General features: G+C 34.1%; 2 protein-coding genes across 4 annotated transcripts in view; both read left to right on the plus strand.

Annotated features, from left to right (window-relative positions):
* Positions 1-4,694, plus strand: part of LOC8262629 (PHD finger protein Alfin1) — a 5,104-nt gene extending 410 nt beyond the window's left edge. The window contains exons 1-5 of the mRNA XM_015719317.3: positions 1-8; positions 139-171; positions 1,441-1,669; positions 3,878-4,007; positions 4,116-4,694. The exon at positions 1-8 is cut by the window's left edge and continues 410 nt beyond it. Of these exons, the coding sequence (XP_015574803.1) occupies positions 1-8; positions 139-171; positions 1,441-1,669; positions 3,878-4,007; positions 4,116-4,391 (676 nt within the window). The 3' untranslated portion in view covers positions 4,392-4,694. The remainder of the gene's footprint in view (positions 9-138; positions 172-1,440; positions 1,670-3,877; positions 4,008-4,115) is intronic.
* Positions 4,695-6,445: 1,751 nt separating this feature from the next.
* On the plus strand, positions 6,446-10,737 carry LOC8262627 (RNA pseudouridine synthase 2, chloroplastic). 3 transcript variants are annotated; one of them, XM_048371801.1, is made up of 8 exons: positions 6,446-6,881; positions 7,063-7,206; positions 7,312-7,539; positions 7,661-7,866; positions 8,802-8,880; positions 9,612-9,787; positions 9,892-9,994; positions 10,149-10,737. In XM_048371801.1, exons 1-7 carry the CDS (start codon positions 6,558-6,560, stop codon positions 9,989-9,991), a joined length of 1,257 nt encoding a protein of 418 aa, XP_048227758.1. In that variant the 5' UTR covers positions 6,446-6,557; the 3' UTR covers positions 9,992-9,994; positions 10,149-10,737. The 3 variants fall into 3 exon arrangements, with proteins under 3 accessions (XP_048227758.1, XP_048227757.1, XP_002519370.2); XM_048371800.1 differs by having other exon boundaries at positions 6,449-6,881; positions 10,116-10,737; XM_002519324.4 differs by having other exon boundaries at positions 6,453-6,881; positions 7,664-7,866; positions 10,116-10,737.
* Positions 10,738-11,595: the final 858 nt, after the last annotated feature.

Consider the following 11,595-nt stretch of genomic DNA (forward strand, 5'->3'; position numbering starts at 1 on the left):
CACCTCTGGTCGGTTTCAATTGAGTTCCTGTTCTTTTTTCAACATAATTTGTCTATTTTCTCAATTGGGTTTGTTTTATTTACGTTTCTCTTCAATGGATTTCTTTTGTTTTTTATGGGATTTGTTTGCTTATTGCAGATGTTGAGAAGTTTTATCAACAGTGTGACCCAGGTGGGTTTCTGTTATTTGAATTTGAATTGTATGTGGGCTTTGTTGTTTTTTGGTTTTGAATTTATACACACTTCATGGGAATTATTGCTACTTTGACTCTTGAACAAACAATTAAGTTCCTGGGTACAGTTTGTAATTTTGTTAGGTGTTAAGCTTAAGCCCTTCATTTCAGTGTCATTAAGCTATAACTTTGTTGCTTTCTTTCCATGTGGTGATATTATGAAAGTATAATCTGTAATTTCCAGCTAACAATTCAAGTTTTAACTAAGCAGAATTATCTTATTTGAGAAAAGAGTTTGACCATAGGAGATTAAACTAAATTTTCTTATGTCCCGCAAGCTGCGGTGCACGTGGCTACTGCATTCTTCAGTTTGGATCCTTGAAAATAATTGCACTACTGTTTGTTTACCCCTTTTTATGGATTTGTTCTTAACTGTAGAGAGTTTTATCACTTGCTCATATTTGTTCAGTAAATGTGTCATGTTGACCTCTTGCGGAATGATACTAACTAGAGGTTAATTACAAATCTACCTTTTTAAGAAAATGGGGAAAGAAAAATTGCTATTCATGAATTTGGACGATTAATATTGATGGTTTTTCCTACTTGGGCTTTTGCCCCCTGAGTGTGTGGCAGAACTAAAAGGAATTTGAATTCATATGCTTTGTGTATTTGTTTGAATGTTTACCGAATTTCATTTGAAAAGGTTGTTGCTCAATAATGGGTTTGCTCTTATCATTGTAACACAAAGAATAGTGGTATCGTTATGTGTGATACTCATCACCTCTTTTGCTCTGTAATGAGGATCCCAACTTCTATAGCTTTCCTTTTCTTATTACTTTCTGAAACAAAAAGAAAGGACTTTTTTGTTTCATTATGTGCATATAAAAGTATATTCGGTTGTTTATAGAATTTCTGGTGAATGAGAGTTTTCTAGGATCCAGCTAGTGTTATGTTTTATCAGGTATAGTGTTAGGCTATTGTTTAAAAATTTGGAAATGCCAGTACAGTTTCCTGCTTTTGCATCATACAAGGTTTGAATTTGGGTATGTGGTGTGACTTGAGCATCCTATTGTAGCAACATGGTTCAGTATAGGTATTTTGTTAATGATTATTGGTATAATGATGTCAAATGTAGTTTCTTCATTAGAATGAATATGCTCAAATCATGCTATTCTGTTGGAGGATTGGTTGCAAAAATGCTATTTATTTAGATGAAGCATGTTTCTAGGTGATATCATATTTTGATTATGTTAACTTTGCATTTACAGAAAAGGAGAACCTGTGTTTATATGGACTTCCAAATGAAACTTGGGAAGTTAACCTGCCTGTGGAGGAGGTGCCTCCTGAGCTTCCTGAGCCAGCTCTAGGTATTAATTTTGCCAGAGATGGAATGCAGGAGAAGGATTGGTTATCACTTGTTGCAGTTCATAGTGATTCATGGTTGCTTGCTGTAGCATTTTATTTTGGTGCACGCTTTGGGTTTGGTAAGAATGAAAGGTATGCATAATTTCTTCTGTCAATTATAGCTCATTTGGAGTTGAAGCATGCAGTTAATTGTTGCTGACTAAAATACTATGTTCTATTGTGGAAGAGTAATGTGTTACATGCATGTAGATATAAACATGCAGTAAGCTATGCATTATCATATCATCATACAAGGTTATGTTTCATTCACTGGATCTGAGTCGTGTTTGAAAAGGAATTCCCTAGCCAGTCAGATTATAGATTGAAATTTTCAGATAGTTAATGGCTGTCTTAGCTGCTGTCAGTGGGATATTTATGCTTAGTGGAAACCACAATATAAATTAATCATACATCTTGTTTACGTAACTCAAATAAACTAAGCCTTATTTCCAAGAGAGCTGGAGTTTGTTAAAAGGTAATTGTGCCTGGAGCAAAATGTATGCATCTTGTAGGATGAAGATATATTTTTAAGGTTCAAAGATAGCGGCCTTTGTGTAACCGTCAAGCATATTGAGCCACCTTTAAAAAGACAAAGTTGCTAGGTGGTTCTTCTCACATCTAATTTACTAGCTAGAAAAGAATAATAAGATTGGTGATATTAGTTTCCTTCTCTTGTTATGAGGATGTAATGTTCAATAGTTGGTAGTTTGGAACCCTACAAGAGGAGGCGTCTTGGCAATTGATCTAAGACATTTAACTGGTTAAACACTGATGTGAAATAGTGTGAAGACATGAAAGAAAATAGTTATTCTCATATTGTTCGCTGGGCATGTGGGCTTCTGTATGGTATGCTGTCCTTTAACCCTTGGGCCTTACACAGTTCTGCGATTGTCTCTGCTAACTTTCTTTGGACTTGGTTGGCAATAGGCTTCTGCTTAGACTATAAACAGTTCCCACGATTCTCTATGATTGATTGAGTGGAAGAGAAGAACTTTAAGCTCTTTTTGGTCAAGATAGCTGCAAATTATTTTATATTAAGCAATTTTACTGTTATTATCTCCTTGGTGTAACTTCAACAAATTATTACAGGTATAGTATATGGCTTTGACCTTATTTACTACTGACATAATATGAAAACATTTTTTAATCTAAACAAAAGGATTACTTAAGAACTGTTAAGGGCATTGAGAAGTGCAAATTGTGATTATATGAATAGTACATCAATTAGAAGGAAAAAAGAAAATTGGTATCATCTTCAGCAATTCGTATTGATTTGACTCTTGTGCATGCATATTTAGTTACATCACAATTTTTTTTTCTTTCATGCAATGTTTTCCTCGTGTTCAGAGCTGTTAACAATAGGTTTCATTTAGTGAAATATTAAAGCTCGGGTATTGTTTTTGGTATCGTTATAATGTTTGGTTGCATGTTTCGACTTGTAATGTTCTGTTGCACCTTATTGAGTTATTGCATTGCTTTATGCTTCTGGTTTCTTTAGGAGGTTTGTCCTTCAGTTTTTTTCAACTTGATAGATGATTTACTTCTTCTAGTCCTCTTTGTGTTCTTGTATCTTTGTGCTGGAATTTGTTGGAGGATACTTTATCCTCCACCTCTTCGTTGTACTCGGTGAAATTTCTTTTTTCGTGGGAAAAGGATTCAGCATTCTCTGTTGTGGGTGATTTTGCGCAAAACTTGATAAGATGGATGAAGTAATTCTAATTTAAAAGGATTTGGGTTTCGTTTGTTCAGATGTTATTAAAGGTTCATATGATTGTCACCTCTACAGATTTTTAAGGTTGGTTTTACAGATTTAATAGTGGGGATTGCTCCACTTAATCATGAGATTTGGAATCTACTGTTTTTTTTTCCTTTTCTCTTTTTTTAAATAATAGATTACTGTCGGATAACAATGTGAGCAAGAACATTTAGTCAACCATATGGTAATTGGTAGTTATCATAGTGCATTTTGACTGCATCCCACTACAATAATTTTGTTTGACTGTATAATCAGTTATGTTTGACCATGACTTTCTTTGAACTTATATGCAATGGGGAAAATTAAGTTTCTATGATTGGATTCCCCAAGTTTTAACTATTTGGACCACTGTGATCGTTGGCATCATCTGCCTCGTCCAGTATCAATCTTCTTGCTCTTCTTCAATATGAAGGGTTGACTATGTTCTGTTATTATCTTTAGTCTGGAAAGCCATTGCTAAAGCAAGTTGCTCAAATTACCATGCAAAGATTTGTCCTTCAAAAATGAGTGTGTCAATCTGATGGTGCTTGGAATTTAATCGACAGGAAGAGGCTTTTCCAGATGATAAATGAACTTCCAACAATATTTGAAGTTGTGTCAGGTAATGTGAAACAAGCTAAGGACCAATCTGCCACTCACAATAACAGTGGCAAAAGCAAATCAACCGGGAAAATGGTAAGAGAAGTTATGAGTTGCAGTTATATCTTTCATGCATTTCCCTCTTCTATTTTATTCTTTATACATTATGGTCTAATCTTTATGCATTTTCTATGCGCCTTTAAGCAATCTCGGCAACCTGAACCTCCGACCAAGGCAGTGAAGATGACTCCACCGGCAAAGGAAGAGGATGAAAGTGGAGAAGAGGAAGAAGAAGATGACGAACAGGGTGCTACTTGTGGTGCATGTGGTGAAAGCTATGGCACTGATGAATTCTGGATTTGCTGCGATGTATGTGAGAGATGGTTTCATGGCAAATGTGTCAAGATTACACCTGCAAAGGCTGAACATATCAAGCAGTACAAGTGTCCGGGTTGCAGTGGTAAGAGGGCTAGAGTTTAAAATTAGATGCCGAAGCTGAAGAAGCTACGTCAATTGAACAAAGCAGATAAGGTTTAGAACTTCGCCTTTGCAGTTTCTGAAAAGTAAAAACAGAACCAGTTGCCCATTCTAGTCGATGAATTTGAATTACTGCTGATTGAATTTGAAGTATTAGTACTTCTGGTTCCTGTCATGTCTAATTTTCTTGAGAATTGTGTTTTTAAATAGTTGGTGGCAACTATAGATATTGTATTACATATGTTCATGTAGTTTTCTGGTTCTGATCTGGATTCATATATTTTATTGCATTATTTTCTTTTTACATATAACAGCTTGATGATTATGAACAAATAAAAATAAGCTGACAGGCTGTGCAGTTTTAGTCTGTGGGTTGTGCCAAAAGGAAGCCGTACTCGGATTGCGGAAATTTGGAGAGAATCATGAAGGGCTTATCCCAAGATTTTGTTTTAATTATCCTGTTTGTCTGAACAAAAGCAATTAGTCAAAGGAGATGGACAAAATGTCACGCAAAAGCCTTTATTGAGACAATTCTGGAACTAAAAACCCTGTTATAGGAACTCTTAACTACAAATGAGAAGGTCCATCCACTGTATCCTCTTTTCTTAAAGAAACGACAAAGAAAAGTCTTTTAGCAAAGTATTTTAGGGATCCAAATTCAAGAGTCTATTTTCAGAGTGAAAGAAAGTATGCTATTATACATGAATCAAAGATTGCTATAATACAACCAATTGGAAGTATCTCAATTTCTGTTCGATTTTGTCCTCCAAGACGATTTACAATAAGAGCTGCAAGATCTCTGAGTTGGAGCTAGAGATGCAAAGGTTTCGAGTTTAAGCCAGAGCTTCAATGTCTTCTCCGAGTTTGAACCTGGTTGGTCATTATTACAATTGTGACTCAATGTCAGGTACATGATGGGAGTTGGAAACTGAGCAGGAGCAGGCAACAGAGACACTGTATTTCTTGAGGAAGACATAAAGCCCAAAGAGCAAAAGAATAGCAACAGTGGATCCACCTCCTATTAAATACCCAGCAGCATTCAATCTTCCACCATTACCCTCTTTGAAGGAGAATACTCCTGCTGGTGGATAATACAAGTAATCTGAGGCAGGGTATAATGCTTCCATACCTTTTCTTTCTTTATGGGAACCAAAAATGAGCAGAACAGAATGAATACAACTTGGTAAAAAATAGGCAAGATATGTGTAATTGTAATGCAGGTGATGTTAGTGATGACCATTTTTATAATTGTAGGCTACCCTATAGTGTGAAAACATCCACCACATATATTATATAATAATACTAATATCTAGACATTTAAAGTCTTGTGGAAAATACTCAAAACCATTTGCTTGATGGAGGCTGCTCCAAAACCATTTGCTTGATATATAGATGATAGTCAAAATAACAGGGTCCAAAATGAAGAAACAACCTAGCAACTTCAGTTGCAGAAAATTTCCCTCCTAGTTTCACCCACAGAACCTGCTATCATGCCTAAAGCTCCAAGCAGAAATCAATCAGCCAATATGATCAACGCCAGAAAGCACAATTTAATATCAAACTAAAGGAAACTTCCTGCATGATTTTGACAGAGCTGGAGCAGAAGTTTCAATTAACAGATTTTCAAGAATTCTGGTTTGCGTTCATATTTAAACAGAGACCCAAGATTATGTTCTTCATTGTGATTAACATTGTAATCCTTGCAAGATTCATTTTATTAACTCAAAATCTTTTTCCTTATTGTGAGGTTTCAAATTAAAAAATCTTAACTTATTCTGTTAAAATAAAAAATTATTAACTCTACTTATTCATTGGTTTTTTGTGAATAAACTTAGGAAAATAGTTAAAGAATCTATTAAATCAATATCAATAACCTTGTTCCTAGGTGGTATGATGTATTCTTATATATATATATATATATATGAAAATAAATAACACTAATAACATTAACTAAAAAGTTTATATTTTTTAATTCAAATTATTAAAATTACATTAGGAGGGAAGGTGCATAAATTTGATAAATAATTTTTAGTCAAAAGTAACAATTGAAAATTATAAGACAGCAGAGGTGTTTGAAAAAGAAAAATTAAAAAGGAGAGTTCTTTCATTAGAAAAGAAAAATTAAAAAGGCCAAATAAGATGAGGCAGCAATAGCATGACGAGTGAAGGATGGTTGGCCTCTACTCTGTGACATTATGTTGTTGTATACAATCTTCTTCTTCACTTTCCCTGCCATTCTTCTCTACAAACCCTAGACGATTATTTCCTTGTAATATATCACTTTCAAGAATCTTTACAATTCGTTCATGCCAGAACCATACAAATTATGGTGGTATAAGACTAGAGGAGACTGTTCAAGTAGTACATGCCAAGTCTGTAAAACTGAGACTAGATTCTTGGATATCTTCTAGGATTTCTGGGATCAGTAGAGCTCGCGTTCAATCAAGCATCAAATCTGGCCTTGTTTCTGTCAATGGCAGGGTTGTTGATAAGGTCAGTCAATTGTTAATAATGAATTCTTGATACCCACTTGCATATTAGAGTTAAACTTTTATTCTTTGAATGTGTTTATGTTATAAACACTCATGCTTTAATTGTTTAATGTTCCCAATTTGTCTCTGGTTCTTGCTGACTGCTGAATTTTGAATTTAATTAGTTGTCCATGCTTGAGCAGGTTTCGCATAATGTCAAGTTCGGGGATAAGGTTACTTGCACAATCTCGGAGTTGCAACCCTTGAGGGCCGAACCTGAGGACATGCCCTTAGATATAGTCTATGAAGATGAGCACTTGTTAGTTGTTAATAAGCCTCCGCATATGGTAATTACTCAAAACTTTAGTACCAAACTCATGTCATTTCTTAATCTTATATGTTCTACCAGCAATAAACTTCATATGCATGGCATTAATCATTGTCTGGTCCAGGTTGTTCATCCAGCACCTGGTAATCCAACTGGAACACTTGTAAATGGTATTCTTCATCATTGCAATCTTCCAACAGTTGCAATTTCAAGCCAGGAAGTTCTTTCAGATGCAGAGGATAGATCTGATGATGATGAAAGGTCATACTCTAGCTCATGTGAATCATCTATTCGCCCGGGAATAGTTCACAGGTTGGACAAAGGCACTAGTGGATTGCTTGTTGTTGCCAAGGTGATAGTCCCCCCGGTCTTAAACTGCAGAATTTAGTAAATGAAGTAATTGTTTAACATGTATTTTTCTTTTGTGCAATGATATCCATGTGCTCATTTTTTATCGTCATATATTCTGATAGCAGGATGAACATGCTCATGCTCATTTGTCTGAACAATTCAAGCAACACACTATCCAAAGAGTATATATTAGTCTCACTTCTGGAGTGCCCTCTGCATTGACTGGACGAATTGACATCCCTATTGGTCGTGATGTGAATAACAGGATTCGTATGACTGCTATTCCTGGACCAATTAAGCAAGGACGGGCCCGTCATGCTGCTAGTAGGTGATTATTACCCTCCATCACTTGCTGTCTTATGATAGTGATTTCATCCATTTTGAATACATACATGACTCTTAATAGACAGTAATGAATTAGAATGACACAAGCAATTGTGAACATTTGATGCTCATGGCTGTGAGATCAGACCTTGATTCTTTCTATAATCTTTTATTCAATCTTTTATTTTGGGGTAGGTAAGATCACTATAAGCTCTTAAGGTTGAGAAATATAATAAGAAACATCAATTAGAATGCAAATGTTAGCTTTGTATAAAGGTTAAGACTTGTTCACTTTGAAAGGCTTGAGAAGTTTGGTTGAATAGAATAAAGTTTTGGATTAAGGGTATGTGGCAAGATGGGCTTCTTTAAGTATCCTGTGATTTAATACTATCATTGACAGAGGATGTCAGGAACATTTATTTTTGATAACTGATCGACTTAAGTGAGGGCCAAGTATAGCTGATGACAAAGTAGCCAAAAGATTGTGAATACTTTTTAGCAACCTAGACTATTTTTATACTGTAAGGGTGTGTGCTCCACAGCTTGTGCATATTGAGGTTTATTGCTGTAACTATTTTCTCCATTCTCACTGTTGGTGTAAGAGAAGTAGGTCAATATCCTTAGAGAGGACTTTTTTTGGAACTTAGATAGGTGGAGCAAGAGGAGGAAAGAAACTCTGAGATCTAAATATCAGTCAAATACACTTATGATGCTATAATTTAAAACTCTTGATGCTTTGAAGATTAACAATACTGCTAGTTTGTTTATGTTGTAGTTCTTGATCTGTAGGATCAATAGCAGGTTGCAGAGTCATTCCAGAGGATTATCCTCTTAATTGTGCTATCATGTATATCCTCAATATTTGGCTCGTATATCTTTCTAAGGTCAGAAGACTATTGTGTTATGTTGCATGTGCTAATTTGGTTGCACCTTTATCAGGTTTAAAGTAGTTGAGACACTTGCTGGCGGTGGTTCAGCTTTGGTTGAGTGGAGGTTGGAAACTGGACGTACTCATCAGGTACTTACCATCTAGAGTTGTAAATTACTGAGTGAATTGGACATCATATTTGATATATCCTATAACTGAATAAAGGCATCATGGAAAAGAAATTTTGAGCTGAACAGCAATAAGGGGAGACTATCTCTTATGGAAGGGGAGATTCAACTCTATTAGTAACTTGTCTCCATTTGTGCGTTTCTTAGTTCACTGATAATCTTGCTTATATTGAAGTATTATACTTCTGTGGAGAGATACAAGTTATTGCTTGTGTCACCGAGTCGATGAACTTTGTTGTCCTCTTGATGTCCGTTATGCTTAGATATTTCCGTTGCATACCGATTTTTGCATAATTATTGCTGTTTTCACAAGCCTTTCAGAACTTCCCTTAAGCAAGGCCACTTCATCAAATTTTCGATTGCCAATGACACATCTATATACAGAAACAACTGAAATGTGATTAGTTAGCGAGTCTTGATGCTAGTAAGGTTCTTCACTATGATAGACTTTACAAATCCGAAATATAGACTAGAAAACCTATTCGTGATGTAAAGAAAAGGCTGTGTTCCTTTTTTTTTTTTTTTGCCCTTAAATATATAAGATGTTTAAGTGTGATATATTCCAAAGCAGTCAGGTTGTATGCTCGATGGTCTGCAGCTGTAACAATTATCTGCACTCATTCAATTTAAAAGTTATGGATTAATCTCATTTGATTTGTATTTACTTGCCTTTTCTTTCTTTTTGTGAAGCAGATTCGAGCACATGCAAAATATATTGGAATTCCTCTACTAGGTGATGAGGTTTATGGAGGCACCAGAAGCATGGCTTTGTCACTGCTTCGACCCAGAATCCCATCTACCTGTCACAGTGAACTATCCTTATTGCTTTCAAAACTAGAAAGGCCTTGTCTACATGCTTTGGCTCTTGGGTTAGTCCATTAAAACTTAAAGATTGGTCTGTTTAGTTTGATTCCTCCTTAAAAATGTCCAGTGCGCGACGTGGAATAGTTATTCCTGGCCATTGTTTTTGCAGATTTACACATCCATGCACAAGGGAAGAAATACACTTTTCTTGTCCACCTCCTCCAGATTTTTCTGATATCTTGTGCCTACTTCGTAAAATGGGAATGTAGAAGGTATTCCCTCTAACATGCTATTTCGGGAGGAGAAATTACATTTTTTTTTATTTTTTTGCTAAACTTATCTCTGCAAATTTAATTGGAATTCATCTTAAACCCTGGATGTCAATTTATGCAGTTCTAATCAGTTGAAGATTGCGTGCCACGACAGGGATCAACTGTGATTTTTTAAAGATCAATGGCCACCAACAGGTATGGGAGTTGGAACTAGCCACCAACAGTTATTGAAGTGCATGATTCAGTTACAACATTGACGGCAATGGCCAAAATGACAGTTCTAATGGTCAGTAATGGCACACTCTACAACACAAAGGCTATTACTGCCTTCACTTCCTGCTGGAAAAGTTAGCTCTTTCCGTAACCACCGTATATTGGAGGCCGTGAAGATCATTTCAAAAATGTTCGCAAATTTGAGAGACAGATCATCTGTTCTTCTACTTGTCAGATGATGAATTAGTTATCGAAAATAGTTTGTTTCCATGACAAAGAAAAAGCAAAGCTGGCTAAATATTGAAAGCCAGAACCAAAAGTTGATCATGGCATAACATTTTTGCTTAAAAGTACATACTTGTGCCATCTCAATTATCCATATATTTCAGTTGCAAAATTATCTTGCCTGAAATGCAACTGCTGAAGGTGGATAGACTCTTTTGACAAGCTCAGTTGCTCTGGCTATTGAGCACCACACTGAAACATTTACAAAGAAAGTAGTCGTTCACCGGTGCGTTGTACGGCTGTTATTATTATTTTGATTATAAAATTAGATTTATAGATACAATTTAATTACTTATTTAATATTTAATATTAATTTATAATAATTTTAAAAATAATAGCAAACTAATACTTTTAAATGTCTTTCATATTTTAAAATTTTATTTATATTTATTGATATTATTTTTAAATTTAATAATATCAATATATTATTTTTAAAATATTTATTCATTAACTTTAATATTATATAAATTAATACTATCAATATAATTGATATTACTATTTTTTAAAATTAAAAACTATTATATAATTAAGAATTAATTTATTAGTGAATATAATATTTAAAAATATATTTTTTATAATTAGAATTATTATCTAATTAGAAAACTAATTTATTAGTTAATATAATATTAAAAATATAATAAATATGCTATATTTTGAATAATTATTTATTTAGTTAAAAAATTAATCATTATCTAATTAGAAAATTAATTTATTAGTAATATGTTATTTTTTTAGAATTAGAATGAGTGTTTAATTAGAAATGTAATTTATTAATCAATAAATTAATAAAAAAATTATAAAATTATATATAAATTTAAATTTTATGTGTTAAAAATAGTATATATATCAAAATAAAAATTTTACGTGTGAAATTTCAGATTTTAAAAATTAATATATATATATATAGATTCTTCCAAGCTAGCCTCATGTACTTGAGGCACTTATGACTTGGAGATGTGCTACAGAAATACAAGTATGATAACTCAAAGTCTCACTGCTACTAAAGACCTTATCTTATTCTATATGAAAAAGGAAAACTCTGACAGGAAAAAAAGAGAAAAAAGACTTAAAGAAACTGCAAGAAACATAGAAGGGAAAAACAA

Source organism: Ricinus communis, chromosome 3 (assembly GCF_019578655.1).
Source record: "Ricinus communis isolate WT05 ecotype wild-type chromosome 3, ASM1957865v1, whole genome shotgun sequence".
In the NCBI taxonomy this organism is placed as follows: Eukaryota; Viridiplantae; Streptophyta; class Magnoliopsida; order Malpighiales; family Euphorbiaceae; genus Ricinus; species Ricinus communis.